The 23,093-nt window shown below is 41.3% G+C and overlaps 1 protein-coding gene across 1 annotated transcript in view; it reads left to right on the top strand.

Annotated features, from left to right (window-relative positions):
* Window positions 1-4,712: 4,712 nt before the first annotated feature.
* The window catches only part of LOC310868214 (C-reactive protein-like), a 46,731-nt gene continuing 28,350 nt past the window's right edge, over window positions 4,713-23,093 (top strand). Inside the window, exon 1 of the mRNA XM_083778520.1 lies at window positions 4,713-4,949. Within this exon, the coding sequence (XP_083634646.1) occupies window positions 4,907-4,949 (43 nt within the window). The 5' untranslated portion in view covers window positions 4,713-4,906. The remainder of the gene's footprint in view (window positions 4,950-23,093) is intronic.

The raw sequence follows: 23,093 nt of genomic DNA, 5'->3' as shown, positions 1-23,093 counted from the left end.
TAAAGGTCATTTATACTGGTCAAGGTCATTTACTAGTCTCATGAAGGTAATTTATACTGGTCAGTCATATACTGGTCACGGTCATTTATACTGGTCAAGGTCATTTGTACTTGTCAAGGTCATTTATACTGGTCAAGGTCATTTACTAGTCTTATTGAAGGTCATTTATACTGCTCAAGGTTATTGATCAATATCAATGACCTTGATGACCCCAAGGTCATTAAGTGGCATGCTATAGTGCGCGATTCTTCATCATTGTTCACGATTTGAAAAAAGGTTAAATCGCGGAAAAGCGAAAGGCTATAGTCCATAGTCTCGGAGGGCATACAAAAATGTGTGGTGCTATACAGGCCGTTCTGGAAAATTTGGGACAGAGGTTCATCGTTGGCATCCAGGGAGTGTGTGTGCAAAATTTGGCATCGACCGGGTTAATGGTGCTGGAGATTAGCTGTTAACAAACTGACGGACACACACACACACACACACTCACTCAGAGTGCAAAACATACTCTATCCCCATGGCTTTGGCCTGGTGCCATACCGTTATTAATTATTGCCTACAATGTCAATTGTGAAATTACTTTACCGTTGCAATGCAAAATTTACATTTCAACGAATGGACCTCGTAAAACAAAACAAAAACCAAGGCACTGGTTGTGGTACTTCTGGTTTACCGGAATGGGGTTCAACTCCCTGCAGTGCTCTGCTCAATTTGTTGTATTTACATGGTTCATTTTTATTTTCTGCTCATTGTGTTGCCTTTTCATAGATGATAACCCCCAGGTTCTTTAATGTGTTTGCACTCCCTACAGTTAGGTTACCAAGTCTATTTATTTATTATTTCTGTTCACTAGAACTAGAACCAATTACCAAAGTAGGCTTTCTAATGACACAACTCGCCTTTGTTTTTATGTGTAGCAAAAACGTTATTTTTATTTACGCCAAAGAGTAGAGGCTGGTCTGCATTCATGCGAGCGGGGAAGTTTAGAGTAACATAGCTCTAAATGAAACGCATTAGAGCTATGGACCAGAGCTAGTAGTCATAGCACTTCATGGTATATGCATAGTTTATATAGTTTCATTATAGATATATTAAACAGAGAGGACTGGAGTCAATTGGGTTATATTATGTTTAACACTAATTTGAAGCTGTCAAAATCTGACAGACTTCTGGCGGCCATGGCCACGCCCACCTTTTGGTAACGCCCACTTTCGGCCAAGCCCACAAAAAGGACCCCCCATGTCATTTGCCAGGCAGGCTCCACTCTCAGACAGATATTTGGCTCCGTCTTATGAGCTAATTTAGAATTTCCTGTCTGAGAGCTAGCTAATTTAAGACATCCGGTTGCCTTCAGAATAAAATAATGTTATTTAATTCGTTAATTAAATAATTGTCAATGCCCCAAGGCACAGCACTTTTTTGAGCGTTGACCTCAGTAGAAGGTCTGCTGCCGTGAATTTTACACCTCTCCCACTTAGCGGAGAGTGGGGTGTGGTACAGGACATCTCCCCGAACGCGTGGGTATATTGCATCTACAAGTAGTACAAGATAAATTGAAACCATTGACACCTACTTCGATGGTTCAGTTGTCATCTATGCCGGGGAATTTAGCAGCTCTCATTCAAGCGTTTTTTCAAAATCCAGGTCACACATTTGATTGCAAAACAATCTGTGGTGTCACTCAACAACTAGTGAATAGCATCTTACTTGGCCTTAGGAATGCACAATGACCCATTAGATTTTATACACAAACTAGTAGTTTGGTTGAGTATGTGTGGTGTCCACACAGTTGTTCAAGCAAAACATACAGACATCTGTACATTCTGTGCCTGGACAGTTGAAAGCAATTAACAGAACAATAACGGAGGACAATTTGGAAGAAGATGATGATGATGTGGTTTTATGCAATGAAAGTCTAAATGACAATATGTGTGAAGCTATACCATTACCAATTCTAACATTTCTACAACAGACATCTGCTATCAAAAAATGTCACACACAGCTTGAAGAAGCAGCAGCGCAGGACTCAACATTTAGACGGAAACTTGAGAAATTCAATCTAGCCAACACATCAGTGTCATTAGTGTCTCAGAAATGTTCTAGGACAGAAGTATGCACCATATTAAATAGATTTGTAGAATACACACTTCGGTCTCCTTTCCTTGGAGATGACCTGCTTTGCCTGAAAAGTCTTAGTCTGTATAGTTGTACTCAATGTGGTGACAAGGCCTTACCATCTACAAAGAACATGTCACAATTCATAGTGCAGCCACTTGACGTGTCACAAAAAGGCATCTTAGACACTATTGCACAAATATTACCTGCTCAATCTGAACAATGTGAAACATGTCAGCAGGAAAAGAGCTTATCAACATATGAAGTAATTAACAGCCCACAGACCTTACTTCTCCTGTTAAGAGCTGGCACAAAAATTCCAAAAACGTTCAATTTATCCTGTCTGTACCACCAAAATGAGTATGCTTTGACCAGTATGTGTGTATTTTTCGACAGGCCACCATATGCGTCATTGTACATCCTTAAAGATCATAAATGGCATATCTGGACAAATGAATCGAATGACACAGCAGGCTATACCTTTGAGCTGATGCAAAGAACATCCGCTCGACAGCACACAAAGACAGTAGTCACAAGTAGTTTCTATGTCGTGTCATACGAGAAAATAAACAGTCGAGAAATAATCAAGTTTCGTCAGGACAAACAAATGCATAAATGCACAGTCAGATGCAATCAACGCACACAAGTGACACCCATTCCAAAGCTAGAGGTAACTCCTTGACCTGACTTAGCTTGCGTAGAGAAAGTGATTTCATGTCAATGCCCCAAGGCACAGCACTTTTTTGAGCGTTGACCCCAGTAGAAGGTCTGCTGCTGTGAATTTTACACCTCTCTCGCTTAGCGGAGAGTGGGGTGTGGTAGAGGACATCTCCCCGAACACGTGGGTATGTCCAGATAGTTGCCTCGCGGAGGCCTCTTTGTCCAGTGTCCATTCTGGGTCCGGAAACGGTACTTTTTGTCAGCATTGACCCCAGTAGAAGGTCTGCTGCTGTGAATTTTACACCTCTCCCGCTTAGCGGAGAGTGTGGTGTGGTAGAGGACATCTCCCCGAACGCGTGGGTATGTCCAGATAGTTGCCTCGCGGAGGCCTCTTTGTCCAGTGTCCATTCTGGGTCCGGAAACGGTACTTTTTTCAGCGTTGACCACAGTAGAAGGTCTGCTGCTGTGAATTTTACACCTCTCCCGCTTAGCGGAGAGTGGGGTGTGGTACAGGACATCTCCCCGAACGCGTGGGTATGTCCAGATAGTTGCCTCGCGGAGCCGTCTTTTGTCCAGTGTCCATTCTGGGTCCGGAAACGGTACTTTTTGTCAGCCTTGACCCCAGTAGAAGGTCTGCTGCTGTGAATTTTACACCTCTCCCGCTTAGCGGAGAGTGTGGTGTGGTAGAGGACATCTCCCCGAACGTGTGGGTATGTCCAGATAGTTGCCTCGCGGAGGCCTCTTTGTCCAGTGTCCATTCTGGGTCCGGAAACGGTACTTTTTGTCAGCATTGACCCCAGTAGAAGGTCTGCTGCTGTGAATTTTACACCTCTCCCGCTTAGCGGAGAGTGGGGTATGGTACAGGACATCTCCCCGAACGTGTGGGTATGTCCAGATAGTTGCCTCGCGGAGCCGTCTTTTGTCCAGTGTCCATTCTGGGTCCGGAAACGGTACTTTTTGTCAGCCTTGACCCCAGTAGAAGGTCTGCTGCTGTGAATTTTACACCTCTCCCGCTTAGCGGAGAGTGTGGTGTGGTAGAGGACATCTCCCCGAACGTGTGGGTATGTCCAGATAGTTGCCTCGCGGAGGCCTCTTTGTCCAGTGTCCATTCTGGGTCCGGAAACGGTACTTTTTGTCAGCATTGACCCCAGTAGAAGGTCTGCTGCTGTGAATTTTACACCTCTCCCGCTTAGCGGAGAGTGTGGTGTGGTAGAGGACATCTCCCCGAACGTGTGGGTATGTCCAGATAGTTGCCTCGCGGAGGCCTCTTTGTCCAGTGTCCATTCTGGGTCCGGAAACGGTACTTTTTTCAGCGTTGACCACAGTAGAAGGTCTGCTGCTGTGAATTTTACACCTCTCCCGCTTAGCGGAGAGTGGGGTGTGGTACAGGACATCTCCCCGAACGCGTGGGTATGTCCAGATAGTTGCCTCGCGGAGCCGTCTTTTGTCCAGTGTCCATTCTGGGTCCGGAAACGGTACTTTTTGTCAGCCTTGACCCCAGTAGAAGGTCTGCTACTGTGAATTTTACACCTCTCCCGCTTAGCGGAGAGTGGGGTGTGGTATAGGACATCTCCCCGAACGCGTGGGTATGTCCAGATAGTTGCCTTGCGGAGCCGTCTTTTGTCCAGTGTCCACTTTATAAAGTCCATGCACTCCAGTGAATAGCATTTATCCATTTAGATAACTTTATTATTATTATTATAAGGATTTAATTACTTATTCTTACACAGAAACATAATGTGTGTCTTATAGCATCATATAGCATCATTTAAATGCTTAATTTGTAGTTTTAATGTGCAAATTAAACTTTTTTTCAATACTCTAGAGGGTACTCTTATTTTGAAGAGATCGTCCACCGGAAGTCTTAAATTAGCTCACTAGATTAGCTCACTAGACGCTGCCTTCTTCCTGTTGACGTTGACGCGAGGTTTCTCCTAAACGAAGACGGTCTCACAACAAAGGAGGCCAAAATGTCTCGTTAAAGCAGTTAAAATGTCTCTTAAAGGAGTTAAAATGTCTCATAGAGGAGGTAGCACGAGTCAAATGGAGTCTGTACGGCTGGAGATCAACGGACACATGACGTCGGTGGGAGAGCAGATATTGTGTGTTTTGGAGAAACACACAAGCGGTGATGTTTGTCGGGTCAGAGTGTTTGTGTTGGAGCGCCTCAGTGCGTCCGCACAGTTCATGTGTGGCCTTTTCCAGAGAGAGATGGAGAGTTTGGAGACACTACAGCACAACACCGAACTACACACTGCAGGTAGGTAGCGACGGGTCCAGAACATTGTGACTGGGGGGCTGGCTATATCTTGGTTTACATCATTAGAAGTCATAGAAGTCAGTCCATTGGGCTTGCCGTCCGTGCAGGTAGGCCTATGGTGTGTGTGTGTGTGTGTGTGTGTGTGTGTGTGTGTGCGCGCGCGTGTGTTTCAGACATGCTTACATTCTCAAACATTATCATGTCAAGTTAATAATTTATTTGGCCCACGGACCCCCTTCTGAAAATAATATGTCGTGACACAGATGGACCCCCATTCAAGATCATTTGTGATTGTTAATCCTTTTAAAATGTAGTAAAAAATGTGTCAATGTGTGGGAAATAGCAGATCTACAAGCTCACAATGCGTCACATTGTGGATAAGCTATTTTCAGCAAAGTAGGCCTAAATAAGATTAAAGTGGTTAAACTGATTTCGATGCTATATTGATTTTTGCTGGGGACCCCCCGGAACCCCCTCAAGGACCCCTCCCCGGACAGGGCTTTCGTCATTTATAACAGGGGTCGACAACCTTTTTGATAAGGTGCCATGTTTTCATTTTCCTGATAGTCAGTACGTGTTCCATATCAACACTAAGTTTAATTATGACACCACATCAACATGTAATATTTCCAACTGATTTTGATAATTGTCCACATGCTGTATAGCCTACATGAACAACCTTTGTTTTTCTTTGTCTGCCTTAGATATATTTGATTTCACACCAGGATGTAAAGATCATTCGTTAGACTCACAGTGTGCCAGTGATCACCCTCCCCTGTGGCAATGTTGGCACCTGTGCTACTTTGCTTACCCTTGATCTATCTAAATAGTGGTTTTCAACCCTTTTCAAATCTTATCAAGCTCCATTATTTATTCTGCATTTGAACCACGGACCGCCATTTGTGGACATTTAGCCTCTCAGACCCCAAACTTAGAATGTACTCGTTATCGTTCAGCAAAAACATTGATCAAAATAACATATTAATTCTTCTACATTATCTAGTTGTGTAGACTTATTGTAATGCAGATGTTTAACAATTTTGTAATTGTAATTCTTGAGTGTAAAATGGAACCAAATCGACCATAAGGGTCCATTTGGTTTCATTTTACACTCAAGTGGACTAGTCCTTATTTTTGCTGGGATCAATAACTTTACATTGCATCAAGTTTTTTTTCCGTTTGTTCTTGTATTGGTGAACGTATAGGTGGAGGGATTGGCGGAAAAAATAAGAAAGAAATAGAAATAAAGAAAAGGTCCAAAGGAAAGAAGAAGACAGGTGAGAAAGAAAAACATACGTGAATAGAGGGTAAGCACATGCATTAAGTGAGTGGCAATTCGAGTGGCAAAGTGAGTTTAACATGTTTAATACAATCGGATAGGGCCTTTCTGTTTGGATGTATGGGCTGTCAAGGCCAGAAAGTTTTTTTTTGCCACTCAGTAGGCGTTACTTCTGGGTATGATGATAATGACACGCATATCCTCTATATTGTTGCTAAATAAACAATACATTCTTAATTGTTGCACCTGAAGATGGAGTGCCTCAATAATTGATCTGGGTTATATCAAGCAATATCTCCTCACACACATTTGTGTGATTGTTTGTTTATTTAATTGAAGTTTAAGCACAGTTTGAGGAAAGCACTTTTAATACAATGTATGCTAAGAGGATAGCCCCGGAGCGGGGCTATGCAAAAAGGTTCTGTGCCGGAGCCCCGCTCCGTTAAGAAACGGGGACGACAGCTGTCAAAATCCTATAGTAAATAACCTGCCACTGTGCCACACATGCATGTCCAAGAAGAAAACATAATCTACTAATGTCAGATTAACACACACGTGTTATTAGTTGAGTTTTCTAATGAAGTGATTCTGAATTGTTCCAGGCTCGCGTCAGGCTGTGCGCATGCTTGTGTGCAGCACCCAGTTCACGTTGCAGGTTAGAAATCCAGTATAGAGTAGGTGGGCTCTATGCCGAATTAAATTCCATCAACATTCAAAACATGTTTCTGGTTGGCTTGCCTTACACATTGCAATACTTAGTTCTGATTGGTTTAGAACAGGCTTTCCAAAACTGTGGTCCGCGCACCGCTAGTGGTGCATGGACGATCTGCAGGGGGTGTGTGACATGAAAAGGGTAATGGCGGACGGTTTATAGTGTTATTTAACACAAACGTCAAAATCCGGTAAAACACCGTTTTTGTATAGAGCTGCGTGACTCGAGACGGGAGAGCAGCAGCTCTCTCTCTCTCTGTGTAGTGACATTCCTCCCCACAACCCCCCCCCCCCCCCCCCCCTTTCTAAGTTCCCTCACACATCCAGCGTCACAGTTTCAACTCAAGACATGAAGCCAACTCACATTGTCTGTCCATTATTTGTACATGCTTTGCAAAGTAAAATCCACAGGGTGTACAAGCCAGGTAATTAACAACACCAGCCAGCTGCAAATGCTTCGAGCTTCGGCCAAAAAGGTTTGGGAACGCCTGGTTTAGAACGAGAAAAAAAGGAGAAAAACAACACCGGAAATGAATAGGCTACAGGCAATGACAAGTCAGAATAACAAATCTAATCTAACAAATAATTTAAGCAAAATGTCAATTCAACAAACAATAACTCGGCTGTTTAAGAGAGAAGAGAGTTGAAGGAGCCGATAGTTAAAGATAAAGTTAGAAGAACAACGCCAGAGGATGACGTTCTAGAGCAGGTAGAGACCATAGAGTTGGTCATAATAATAGTAACCACTAAACAGTAAGACGCCCTGAGGGCAAGAAGCGACCTCGCCCTAAAAGGCGAGGTCGCGCGGACGCTTCCGCCTGGGTGACGGCAGACTGCGAGCGCTGCCAGATCCACATATTGAATTAATTCTGTACTGGCCGTATATGGAGCTTGTCTTGGGTGTAAAGGATTTGATTGTCAGATCAACATATGGAATGTCATAACAGGTCTGTACTGTACTCAGTACTGTAGTCTAACGTTGAAGTAGGACTCATAAAATGTCCCTGGGAGTCGGGACCCATCTAAAAAAACACCCCTGGGTTCCGGGACCCATTACAAAAAACGAGGTCTTATGATTAAAATGGTGTCAGATTTGGAATCCTCATGGTTGACTCCTCTTCATGCATGATTCTAGGTCATCTGGATCAAAAGTTCATTTTTGACTATTTTGAATTTGGGCCTCTAGTAAAGCAAATGCTGTGATTTTTTGCGAGGGACCTCGGGGCAAAATCTTTTATAAAGGGTCCATAGAGGTCAAATCAATCACCAAAACATCCTTGCCAGAGGATGGTCACAGAACCTTAGTATGTGACTCTACTTACATTGAAAACATTTACGTCAATGAAGACAGATTAAATTGCTGGACTCCAGGTATGAATTCAAACTGTCCAAAGAGTACTGTGGAAAGTTGCACAATGATTCACTTGTCTTTGAGTTAACTGTAGCAATCATCTCACTCCACTTCTAGCCTCGTGAAGTGAAATGTTTACATTTAGATTTAGATTCAATATATTTTATATTGTAAACCAAGCCCGGACAGTTTGCACAGTTGCATTTTCATTCTTATTGTATTATGTTATGTTAATAAGTAGCCTATTCTAAATGGTGCATTTATATAGTGCCTTTATCCAAGGCGCTTTACATAGATTGTGCATTACATTCACCCATTCACACACACATTCATACACCGATGGCGGCGGAAACCATACAAGGCACCAACCAGCACATCAGGAGCAATTAGGGGTTCAGTCATTTTCAAAGATACCCAGTTTGATATACATTAGGCCACGTACCCCCATGTGCAATCCTCAGTCAGTGTAACTCTGAGAGTGTACACATGAAACAAAATAGACCCTCGCAGGTCCATTTAATTCCATTTGTACTAACACTCTCATTGTACCAGACCCATTGGGGTCCATTTTGTTACATTCTTGCCCTCTCAGAGTTACAGACCCATACGGGTCCATTTGGTTCCATTTTAAATGTAGTGTAGTGAATCAGGCTGGGTCGATAGTCGTAAAGCAGTAGTTCAGGAGGTAGAGTGGCCGACTTGGTATCAGAAGGTTCCCGGTTTGATCCCAGGCTCCTCCTGGCTTTATGTCAACGTGTCGTTGAGCAAGACTCCCGATGGGCTGGTTGGTTGAGTGATCAGTACTTTATTTGGATTTTGTTTTACAAATAAACAGAAAAAAACAAACGCAAGCAACAACAACAGAATACATATGCATGGACATTTATGTATGAGCACAAAAACATAATATAAAACAAGAATAGACAAGATAAACAAATGCAAATAAATAATATTTTTACACGATCAAACACGCAGCATCATCAACCGTAGCATATGTATACTAAGACAGTAAACGATCAAACGGGCATTGCCTGACCATGGATCACATCAAGGACCATGACGTGAGGAACACATTCCACTTCGAATCATATTTATCTAACTGATTATTAATCTTAAAAGATGGGCTAGTTGGTTGAGTGAACGTGTGAATAATGCTCAAGAGCCCCTGTCTGCTGCCGTGGACCACTTTGTTAGAAATAACTAAACATCTGTTAGAGTCTATGCTATGGCATCTGAGTGGAACACAGACAACTTGGAAAGAGAAACCGAATATGTAAAAACACTATGCTATGCTATTCTCTCATTTCATTTTTCTAGACTTCCTCGCTGTGCATACAGAGGAGGTTCCTGCTGAACAGCAGGAGAGGAGACCCAGTCTGGACCAAGAGGAGCCACAACAAGTCCAAGAGGAACCAGATCCTCCACAGATTAACATTGGTTCACCATTGACATTACTAGCAGTAAAGAGTGAACTTGATGATGAGAACAGAGAGACAGAGCCTATAGCTGGTACCTCAACAGGATACATGAAAACACAAGCTGATGTAGAGGACTGTGGAACATCACAGCCTTGTGATGACCAGCTCCTCTCTTCAGACTGTGCTGAATATGATGCTGAAGACAGTGATGACTGGGTGGAGGCCAAGGAAGGTCAGTCAGCTTTAAACTCTCTGAAAGATACCTCCATGAGCAGTTGCACGGGAAAGAAAAGCTTTTGTTGTAAAGTTTGTGGCAAAATGTTTAATCAAAAGGGACTTCTGAAAAGACACACAATGATTCATACAGGGGAAAAACCCTTTACCTGTGCAGTGTGTGGCAAAGGCTTTAGTCAAATGTATGTTCTAAAAAGACACAGTTGTGAAAACAGCAATACTCAAAAGTGTGATAAAAAATCACACATGAGGACTCATAAAAGTGGAGAGTCCTTTATTTGTAAAGTTTGTGGCAAAGAATTTCGTAAACCGTGGGCTCTAAAAACACACATGAGGATTCATACAGGGGAAAAACCTTGTATTTGTACTGTGTGTGGCAAAGGCTTTAATCAGAGTGGTAGTTTAAAATCTCACATGATAACTCATACAGGGGAAATGCCCTTTACTTGTACAATGTGTGGCAAAGGCTGTAATACATCATCTGATCTAAAAAGGCACATGAGGATTCATACGGGTGAAAAGCCCTTTACCTGTAGTGTTTGTGGCAAAGGCTTTAGTCAGAGTGGTACTTTAAAATCTCACATAATAACTCATACAGGGGAAAGGCCCTTTACGTGTGCAGTGTGTGGCAAAGGCTCTAATACATCGTCTGATCTAAAAAGTCACATGAGGACTCATACAGGGGAACAGTCCTTTACCTGTGACGTCTGTGGCAAAGGCCTTAGTAGTCAAAAGCACATAAAAAGACACATGAGGACTCATACGGGGGAAAAGCCATTTACTTGTACAGTGTGTGGCAAAAGCTGTAGTCAAAAGTGTGATCTAAAAAAACACTTGAGAACTCATGCAGGGGGGAAAACCAATTAGTTTCACTTTGTGGCAAATGCGTTTGTCTAGATCAAGAGTCTAGGACGTATTCCAGCCGCCATGTTTGTTATGACTACAGTAACTACATTTAAAGTACAGTTACCTAATAACTACATTTAAAGTACCGGTAGATAAGGAAGCACAGTGTCGGTAATATGATAAAGCAGGCCATCCTCCCGATTGCAATATTGCGATTATACAACGTTACCATCAAAATGAAACCAAATGTATTCATATTGCGGGACATTTCTCTCAAAATAACCTATACTTTGATTGTGTGCCGTCATGCTCATTTGAGCACAGGTAGAGTTTGGGGATGTTGTTAAGTTATTTCGTCGGCTGACACCCAAGCCATACAGCGTGTATTCGATATCTCCGACACACAGACACTGGCTAACAGCTAATAGCACACTAGCTACTAGAAAGTTGCACAGATCTGCGCCAAAGATAGTAGAGAGATGGAAGATTGTGCACACTGTCCAAGTAGTTAATTGCTTGCTCAACAGAGATAGAATAGAGATGGAAGATGGTGTACACTGTCCAAGTAGTTAATTCCTTGCTCAACAGAGATAGAATAGAGATGGAAGATCGTGTACACTGTCCAAGTTAGTTGCTTGCTCAACTGATAGAATAGAGATGGAAGATAGTGTACATTGTCCAAGTTAGTTGCTTGCTGCCTGCTTGACGTTTGCATGATGCCAAAAGTGGGCTCTACAACACGTCATTATGTCTCGTCACTACGTCTCGTTCTCTGTAGGGCAGGGGTGTCAAAGGGGGCCATATTAGAAAATATAAAAACGCCCAAGGGCCAACTACATAATGTACCTTTGGATTTACACTATTATATTTAACTATCATCATCAATATTTAATATCAATGGTCTTTTGTCAGGTGTGTGCTGTGAACAAAAAGTGTGTCTCAGCCTTATGTCACATTACCAAATGTAACCAAGCAAGAAAAGGTAAAAAAAAACAAAACAAAAAAAATACAAGGAACACTGACAATTATACTCTGGGAAATGTCATAGGCCTACTCCATACGGTTAGGTGGGCCGTTCAAAATACGATTCAGGTATGAAGCTGCGGGCTGTATAAAAGTCGCCCAGTGCCGCATTTGGCCCGCGGGCCGCACTTTGGACACAGCTGCTGTAGGGTCATTTGCCAGTAATAAATGATTGTTCTATTTGCAAAGAAGCCATCTGAGTTGACACATGACTAATGTATGATCATTAATTCTAATCCAGGGTGACGATGACAAATCATAGATAGGCTACTAAAGCAGAAGAATCACTCATATTTTAGTCAATGGATTTGAATTAATACGTGATGTTTTGACTCTGACTTGGTTTACTTGTTTTGTTCTTTCTCTAACCTTTTCTGTAAACTGCAAATGATTGATGTACGAATTGCACCTACTTTTTTTTTTTTTAAGATATTTTTTTTTGCGGCTTACGCCTTTTATTGATTTTTGAAGGGACAGACAGTAGGCTGACAGGAAACGGGAGAGAGATGGGGGGATGACATGCAGTAAAGGCCGTGTCGGGTCCGGGAGTCGAACCCGCGGCACACTGCGACTGGATTACCAGTCCGGTGCCCAGACCGTTACGCTACGGCCTGGGCCTGAATTGCACCTACTTTGACAATAAAGTTGAATCTGATGATAGAATATCAAATGCTTGTTTTATCCTTTATTTTTTTAAAGCAACTCAGAGGTTTTGGTACAACATGTGGTGTTCTACCATCATGTCATTGTAACAGACGTGCTGTGGCTGAGAACTCCCATAAATTAATCAGCTGTCAGGCCAAGTCTGGGAGCTAAAACAAACTGTAATAAATTATTCATATAATATTTTTTATATATACTGTATATAATCCGAAGCAGCACAGGCTGTCGTGTGCATTTATAACTGAAATAAACTCAGAGGCTTCGTGGAAACGGCACAAGTGTAATCGAGGCTTTATGACAGCAGCGAGACGAGTGCTTGCTGTGAGGCGCACGCATGGCTCGCAATCATAGCTGCCTGGGAGAAATGCGAGGTCCTGTGCTTTAATAATTCATTTGTTAATATCCAAAACTATACAAAAATGATCACATTTCTATCTAAGGACAAACCTTATTAGAAAAAATATGAATAGCATATGAAAGCCTTTTGAAATGTGTATAGGTTACTGAATTGCAGGTGCTGCCAAATAAGTAAAATTACTAGGCTACCTCATGCCAGTCAGTTGCGCAAATATATATAGGTCAGATCAATTAGCAGAGCGGAGCAGCTTCTCACTCTGCAGCACAATGACCAGCTCTTTACTTACTTTAATAATATGACATAGTGTTGGATCTCCTTTCTCCAGACAAACAAACCTTGGATTATAATTATTGGATTAGGCCTATGATTCTTCTTTCTTCAAACCAGCACGAGCCACGATCAAGGTAAGAAACTATATAATTATTCATTGTTCGCACAGCACCCAGGCAGGTGTTCTTAATCGCTTCGCATTCCCATCAAAGAAGCCTATAGCCTACCAATGCAATATTATAGTTAGTTACCGTACTTATATTAGTGCAGAAAAGAGACAATAAATCCCGCTTTGGAGAAGATGCGCTCCGAAGGGGTTGTAGTGGCAAGGAATCAGGGATGGATAGAATCCTCTTCTCTATATTGGTGCCAACTTTGCATAACGTGGCTCAGTGGTCGTGGACTCCTTTGCATATTTAAAAATGCAACCATGTCACTTTTGACTTATTTTTCCTGGAGGGACTAGGCACTGTGGGTTGACTCCTGGCCGGGCACCTCCTACGTCTCACCAGGTGCACCCAGGACTTGTGCGTCGCACCAGATTCCCAGCACCAGACACTTCAACTTATATAAACATGGCACAAAAAGGGTGGACGGTTGTCTTTGGTTGATTATGTCTCAATTGTAACAAAGTTTTAGGCATTAACAGTTTATAGTATACTGTTGGATGTTTCAAACATTACAGTACATTTGGAAAGCCTGTTTATTTCCCTTTAACCCTCTTATAGAGCGTTGCAGTCCCTCCCCCTTTCAGAACAACCAGTGGCCCAGGAAATGAATCCCAATGCATTTTTCCCATAGGCATTTCAGAAAGTATTTATTTAAAGACCTTTTAAGCGTCGTACGAAGCCAACTCTTGTCGTGACAAATCATGAAACAAACACAATTTTTCGGGCCAAACAAATAATTAGAAAGTAGAAAAAAACAGCAGGTTACAACACTTTTTTTGTTGTTTTTCTTCTTTGTAATAATTTGTTTGGTCCAAAATATTGTGTGTTGTCATGATTTGTCACGACAAGAGTTGGCTTCGTACAACGCTTAAAAGGTCTTTAAATAAATATTTTCCTGCCTATGGGAAAAATGCATTGGGATTCATTTCCTGGGCCACTCGTTGTTCTGAAAGGGGGAGGGACTGCGACGCTCTATTGCCACCCCTAATAGCAGCTTTTCAATGATTTTCAAGTGGGCTGTTATAGCGCCACCATGAGGTTGACCAATAACATAAGTTAATTCATTTTAGTAAATATTATGAACCTACCCTCCAAGTTTTGTAACTATAGTCCTTACGGTCTCCGAGGAAAAAATACTTGAAAGTGATTTTTTGCATTTTCCCATTCATGTCAATGGGGAAATTTAATTCACAAAAAAATGAATATCAATTAAACTATACAACATTTCTCCTAGCAAAATACAAGCACACCATTCCCGCTCTGAAGCCGGTCAATTTGAGATATGGCTCAAGTGCGTAGCCTACCGTCAGAACTGTGGGAGGAGTAGCAGTCTGAAATGTACTGTAGGTTTACTCTAGAAATAATTAATAATAAAGTGTTACAATTACGGACGGACGGTGAATTAGTTTTAAAAAACACCTATGTAGGCTATTTAAAAGTACAAATTACAATGCCAGACCACAAGATCTAAATGTTTCCTAGAAGAGCAGGGAGACAGAGTATACAGGTTGTTATATTGTATTAGGTTGATAAAATAATACAATGAATAAACAAAACAGCAGAACACTGCAGGGCAGCAAGTCAGAATAATTAAAAACTCATGGTTATGGAGGTCATTCCCAGGTCTGTAAGAGGGGATGACAGGCTCAAACAGCTTCTCCAAAGATAAACATTTTGCATAATCATGCTCAGAGCGACAACATTCCCATTGACTTCTCCCCAGCCAATGTGTCTTAATTTCTATTGATGCTATTTTGATCCTATATTATGTAGCCTACTGTGGTTCCCATTTTTGATGGTTGTAGGCTCTATTTTATAATGTGTGACGTGTGTGTCATTACTGTGGACCCTGATGAAGGCCTCTGGCCAAAACGTGTTGTCACCCTCACCTGCATTGTTTGAGCGGCGCTTGCCCCTCCTATGTCCAGCTTTCCATATTTGTGCAAACGGAATTCAAACTGAATTCAAAAGTGAGGATGGAAAACTGAGGACGATGATGATAAGTAGTGCAGGAAAAAACCCTAAAAAAGAGGCTTAGTTTTCGAGGTACCCCTTCCCGAGGTAGAACAAAACGGGACATAGTTTTTTCATATCTTTAGGATGTTCCCTTCATGAAATGAATTGTCCCGAGATTTACTTTTACTGCAAAGGTCATGAAATTGGTCCATGAAGTTACTCACCACAGGCACAAAAAATCTTAAAAGTGGGAGTTCCAAGTAAATACTCATTTTCTACCTGTTGGTTGTTTTTACATCATACTTGCACAGATGGTCTACGGGTAGTGTGCCTACATCCCAGAACAATCAGAATGCCAATATTTGGTTCTATTGTGAATCAGCACCCTTTTATATAAGGCCTTAAAAAATAGCAAAATGTTTAGTTTTCTGAGCAATATTCACTTGTCCTACTCTTTATTAGGGGTAGAACAAAATGGGACATAGTTTTTTCATATCTTTAGGATGTCCCCTTCATGAAATGTATTGTCCCAAGTTTTACTTTTACTGCAAAGGTCATGAAATTGATCCATGAAGTTCCAAGAAAATCCACTGCCATTTTCTACCTGCTGATTGTTTTGATATCATACTTGCACAGATGGCCTACAGGTAGTATCCCAGAAGAATCAGAATGCCAATATTTGGTTTTATTGTGAATCAGTAGCCTTTTATATAAGGCCTTAAATAGGCGGAAATAGCACAAAGTTTACTTTACTGAGCAATATTCACTTATCAGGGGTAGAATAAAATGTGACATTGTTTTTTCCAAATCTTTAAGATGTCCTCTTTATAAAATGGATGGTCAGAAGTTTTAGTTTTACTGTGGAAGTCATGAAATGCCAATATTTGGTTCTATAGTGAACCTTTAATATAAGTCCTTTTTAGAGTCAGAAATAGCAAAACGCAACAAACTGCAAAAGGCATGCAATTCTTTAATAAACTTTCCACATCAAAAAAGTGCAGAGATGTTCCCAGTGTCTACAGGTACCCTACACCCCAAAGCAACCAGACAAATATTTAAAAATATGCTTGCATTGTGAATCAGCCAAGTTTTATTAGGTCTAATATTTCTGCGTTTAACAAGGCCAGACAATGGCCTTGTGGTTGTAGTGTGGAGTGTCTGTCCTGGAACTGGGAGGTCGGGGTTCGATCCCCGGCCGGGTCATACCAAAGACTAAAAATGGGTCCCAATGCCTCCTTGCTTGGCAGTTGGCACTCAGCATCAATGGGTTGGATTGGGGGGTCAAATATACTACAGTAATTAAATGATTCCTGAGCGTGGCACAGCTGTGCCTCACCGCTCCAAGAGATGGGTCAAATGCGGAGAACAAATTTCACTGCAGTAACATGTGTGACAAATCGTACGACTTTGACTTTATCAAGTATTTTTTTCCAGGTCACTTCTAATCCTGATATTAATACTGTAAAATTCCTACAACAAAGTGACTGCTGCTACACTAGGCGTACAAAAAGTGCTCGGCAGAGTGGCTCACAACAAACCACAAATATCTCCCCTGAATCACTGGGAAATCAAATCCCTTTGGTTAAGTGGTTAAGATGTTGGCTCTCCGGGTTAGAATCCTAGGTATTACACTCGGAGTACAGGTCTCCGCCAGATCAATTACAGAGTGGTCTGGAAGCCAATTCTAGCCAATCAGGATGAAATCTGGACAATCTGCACACGGATGAATGGACAGGGTGCAAAACATATAGGGGTCGATTTAGGACTTCTATTTTACTTACTTCTATATTACTAATCTAATTACAGTATTATGATCTGGGGGCGTGTAGTATGTCATATTGCAATTTTGGGCATGTTAAGAAGCGCTTTTGACACCCCGCGGAGTGCGCAAAACGGCCTTGAATTAGTCATGGGTGTGTTTAAGGCGTGTTTGAGACGTACCCAATCAACATGTCCGTACTATTCTCTTTACCAGTCAGCTGATGTCACATACGGAATGCGCACTTTGGGGATCGTGGTATGACATTTCTTCAGGCTGGCACCATAGAAGACATGACATGCCTTTGTCACATTTGGGTTAATTATTCCTATTGCACTGCATGCTGTCACCTTTATGCCTCAAAAGAACAGACCCATCTTTCAGATCGGAATGGAATTGCGAGTAGATAGCAGCATATTGGCAAATTGGCAATTAATTTATTAATTCGATAACGATAGAACCATGTACCATACAGCGAATGAAAGCAAGATTCCTAAGGAATATGGAGATTTTTACATTTAATAAAACGGTTGAGAAATGAGAGAACCATGAGTGTTTATAGGCTAATATCAACGTTTTTTTATGAAAGACCAAACGGGCTGTGAACTTGAAGAGCTCAATCACCATCCCGACACAGAAGAAATATAGCCTAGTGCATGCATGTATATGCACTGTTGCACTTGCACACAGTAGCCTACACACGCTCTTTATTTGTTTCTATTGAAAAACACCAGTAAAATAACGTTTATTATATTTTATTTCATTCAAGTCACGACGAAGGAATGAGTTGAATGCGTGCTGCGTAATGCTGTGGCCCCGATGGTATGGTCTTCGCTGAGTTCGCTCGTAGCATTTTATTGAAGGAGACTTGAATCGGGTGTGATACAGCATATGAAAGCACATTTCCCACGGATTATGGAGATGTTTTTATTTATTTTTAAGGTTGAGAAATGAAAGAATTATGGCCGTTTCTAATCTCAACATTTTTTTTAAAAAGACGCAAAACTGCCATGTCTCATAGAAACAAGTAAATAGGTCTATAAAAATAAGCGCATATAACAGGGGTCTGTAACCTATTTTAAATGAAGTGCCATGTTTTTATTTTCTAAATAGTGAGTCTGCCATATCCAGATTAATTTGAATGACACCACATTAAAATAAAAAAACATATTTTGATTGTCCACAAATATAAAGTTCTTCCTTCTTTTTAAATATGTTCTTGCACATTGTTATAATGATCATTATATATCCCCCTGCAGTCAGAGTTCATAGTTTTAATGAATGAATGTGATGCATTGTGAGCTGGTATAGATCTGCTATTTTCAAAAGTAATCTTTTTATTTAATTTTTGGATTAGCTGTCCTTAGTTGGGCAAATGCATTCATCTGGGGATCATTGACATCGGAATGTGCTGTGTGAGGATCACTGGTTTAAACAACATTAGGAGAAAAGCCCAAATAACCACTTTAGAAACAAGAAAAACAACTACACAGAAAGCAACTTTACAGAAAAATAAGCCGCTTATAATAAACAGACATGGCAACACTCTACCAGCTTCCCAGAGCCGCTCAAGTGTCAAATCAAACAGTGCTTTTTGCGTTTATGAGGTGGTCAGACCCACGTCTAATCGTTATGCGCTGAGTGTCTTTAGGTCAAGGGGCTTAATAGCAAATTGCGCAAAGCGAGAATAATTAACATATGGACACTCCCACAATGCTAAAATATTCAGGGACGCGGTATGCCAAATGTGTGTGCGTTCAACACGGGCCGAGTGCGTTCAACCGATATGCCTTTCATAATACGAATGTGCGCAGAGCGAGGCCAATTTATGTATCACGACCTGGTAAACCGCACCTTCAAAATCGACCTGATAGTCTCAGCGATGCCTTTCGGCCTGGCGTAGAAAGGAATACAATTTGATAACATGTTTTAACCAGCCACACTTCATATTCATATAGAATCTATGATTATCAGGTAGGCCTAATATCTCTACACCTCAAAGCATCAGGAATGACACATATTGTTATTGTATTCTATTCTATAGGCCCATACAGTCTAAATGCAGTATGGCTTAAGTACATATGCTATTGTATTCTATAGGCCCATACAGTCTAAATGCAGTATGGCTTAAGTACATATTGTTATTGTATTCTATAGGTCCATACAGTCTAAATGCAGTATGGCTTAAATACATGTTGTTATTGTATTCTATAGGTCCATACAGTCTAAATGCAGTATGGCTTAAATACATGTTGTTATTGTATTATATAGGCCCATACAGTCTAAATGCAGTATGGCTTAAGTAGCCTACATGTTGTTATTGTATTCTATAGGCCCATACAGTCTAAATGCAGTATGGCTTAAGTACATATTGTTATTGTATTCTATAGGCCCATACAATCTAAATGCAGTATGGCAAGTACATGCTGTAGAATACACTGCTTTTTGTGTGCCATTCTCAATGATAATCATCAATCAGCAGCTTATGGAAACACACTGCTCAAAAAAGTAAATAAATATCTGAAATAGAGAATAAGCTGCTGATGGATAGTATTGGCTACTATGGTTACCATAGAAGACTTATAGAACAATATTTTGTCATTCCAGATGTTTTGAGGCATAGAGATATTAGGCCTACACCGTCTACCTGAGAAACACCCTTAGATTCCACATGAATATGAAGTGGGTAAAAAACATGGTATCAAAATGTATTTCCTGTGATTAAGCGGTCATTTTGTTTGTAGGCATATTACAGTATTATATCAGGACAAGGCAGCTTGGAGCCTACAAAAGCCTGCTGATTCACATTACAGCACACTGTATTTTGACATATCTTGGGGTCCTACCTGTAGACAATAATATGTGCAAATATGATGTAATTAAATCCAAACAGTAGGCCTATAGGTATAGGTGGACAATGGAGCAGGGGACTTTTCTGCATTTTTATTTGAAAATCTCATGGATACATTTCATGACTTTTGAGGTGAAAGTAGAACTTATGACCATCCATTTCATGAAGCGGACAAGTCAAAGTTAATGGAAGAACAAGTTTAAGTTTTGTTCTACCACTGACAGATAGTAGGATCAGTATTAAAGGAGAATATTTCTAAGAAAAGTCCACGTTTAGCTATTTCCGACTATAATAAAGCCTTATATAAAAGGTTGCTGATTCACAATATAACCAAATATTGGCATCCTGGTTGCTTTAGGGGCAGAGGGCACTGAGGGGGCAGCTACCCAAAGCCCAGAAAAGGGCACATGTGTGCATGTGTAGTGTGCACCGATTTTGGGGTGGTCTTTTTTGGGCATTCCTTGTGCCATTTCACATCAGAAATAACCAACTATAGCAGACCTATGTTCCACAATAACTAGGCCCGTATCCTTGCTTAGTAAAATAAGCAATACATTCTCATTACCATGTATACATAAAAATCACACCCGTGTGAACTGAAGTGAGGGCGCTGTTATCATTGTACATCATCCATCATCCATTCTTTTTGTAGAACAAAAATAGCCGATTTGCTCGTCTATGGAACTTCTCCACCCATTGTCAATATGTAAGACGAAAATCTACACTATAGCTGAATATCAAAAAAATATATATATTTATTTGGGGACTTTGAGGCAAAAGGGCAGGTACCCAAGCACCAACCACCAACCCCCCCTTTGCGCATGCCGCATGCCTGCATATGATGTAAAATCAACCAGCAGGTTACGGTAGAACATGATTGACCGTCTTTCAGGGTAGGCATTTTTTGCAGTGATGGTCACTTTGTGGATGACTTTCATGACTTTCGCAGTAAAAGTAAAACTACTGACCATCCATTTCATGAAGAGGACAAGTCAAAGTTATGAAAAAACACAGTCAGGTTTTGTACTACCCCATTTTAGAAGAGTATCACCAGGATTACAAGGGAACATTCCTCAGATATGTAATTTCCGCCTATAGAAAGTCCTTATATAAAAGGCTGCTGATTCAACATGGAACAACATATTTGCATTCTGATCGTTCTGGGATGTAGGCATAGTGCCTGTAGAACATCTATGCAAGTATGATGTAAAAACAACCAACAGGTAGAAAATGGCAAAGGATTTTCTTGGAACTTCATAGATCAATTTCATGACCTTTGCAGTAAAAGTAAATCTCGGGACAATTCATTTCATGAAGGGGACATCCTAAAGATATGAAAAAACTATGTCCCGTTTTGTTCTACTTCGGGGAGGGGTATAGTCAACTTTTGGGGCTTTTTTCCTGCACTGAAGAGCGCCCCTCACTTCACACAGGTGTGATTTGTAAACTTTCTTATGGAATAAAATATTTTCCACTTTAACTGAACCTTCTTAAAAGATGGAGTGCCGTGACATGCCCAAATAAATAAATTTACAATTAAACATTATCATCAGGTAGGCCTACTATGATTAACTAGGAGGAAGATGTATTCATGTATTTATTCAAAATGGTTTACAGAAAGTGTTAAAATTATGTTTTTATATGGCCACAGCCACACCCACCAGTTAATTAAGTACTGTATAGGCCTACCTGTTTTTCACCTTAGCACCACACACCTGAACACCTGACCCGGGGACCGACGCGGGAGGCAAGAACGAGTTGACCAAATAATTTTTTCCCCCCTTTCCCCAAGAAACAGAAACAGGTACAGAAAACTAGCTTGATCTGAAACACTGCAATTATATTTTACTGACTTAGCTCAAAATATACAGGCTGGCCAGACAGGCCAGTTATATTATGCCTGGCCTACTACAATGAACTCTATTTAAAAGGTCTGCATGTTATATCCAAAACTTGACCACAAGAGCAGCCAGGCACATCAGATGCACTCCGGGCGTTACTTCACAAGACAGCTGAGCTGTCTCTACACCCTCCTTGGTACCCCAACTTTCAGCAGCTGTCCTAACCTGACTCCGCCAGATGGGGCAGCAGAGAGTACACAGGGTTCCCTCCTCCTGCTCCCATCTGGGAACTCTCGGCCACCAAACGGTCTGGACAATCAGCGGCAGCTAGAGGCGGGATCAAGGCAGGACTGATGACGTATTGCAGCTGCGACACAGCTCACACACATGTATAGTTGTATACACAATCTAACAGGACTACAACAACCAGAATAAGTTATTATGGATGTTATGGATTTTTGCCGTTTTTGTCACGTGAATATGCGCATAAAAGGCACTTTAGGGGGTACCGTTAAAATATTCGACAAGAAGCATTCAAACGAAAAAAGTGTTTACGAACGGCTGATAGCATTAGGTTTAACACTTTTTAGAAGCCCCTTGATATCGTATCGAATGTGTAAGACATGCTTTCGCCAACTGAGAAGAATGGAAGATGATATTTCCACTTTACGGCGCTGGGAGAAAGAGGACAAGGACAAAGAGGAAAACAAAGGAGACACGGCTAACGCGACTGTAGAAGTGCCTGTAGTTGTTTCTGGACGGTTGTCCCCTGACGACAGTGAATCAGCTTGTTCCTCAAGGACAGATAAACGTGATCGGGAACCGACACCTTCCAAGACACCACGACAAACAAAAAAACAGCGTCCGAAACCTGTGACACCAGTACACAGTGACACTACTTCTCCATCTCCAACGGCAACCCGTAGGCGGTTCTCTAAACCAACAACGGTGATGCCTGCGCGTCAGAGTCTTTTGGAGGTAAATAGTTGTGAAAATATTTATAAACTCTGTCTAACCTATATTTAGCCCTCCAAGCAGAACCCAATGGTACTGAAGTTTCTGACTTTTTGATGACACAGACCATTGGGTCCTGTTGCATCAGTATCCTGCCACCTGGTAGGCGGACATTCATAAAACATAAACAACGTGGATAACGCCTGTCTGCGCTCTTTGACGACATTTTTTCATGTGAGGGTTTCTGAATATGTGAAGTATAAGTACCCATACATGCCGCTGCGAATATCTCCTGTGGCGCGGAAGCCGTTTTTAATTATTAAGTATTTTTAATCTTTGTTTGACCGATTTGGTCGCTTTGTTGTGTGTAAAAG

Source organism: Protomyctophum parallelum (assembly GCF_964188405.1).
Source record: "Protomyctophum parallelum genome assembly, chromosome: 12".
NCBI lineage: Eukaryota > Metazoa > Chordata > Actinopteri > Myctophiformes > Myctophidae > Protomyctophum > Protomyctophum parallelum.
Note: the sequence above shows the minus strand (reverse complement) of the source record. Positions and strands in the feature narration are given on the sequence as shown.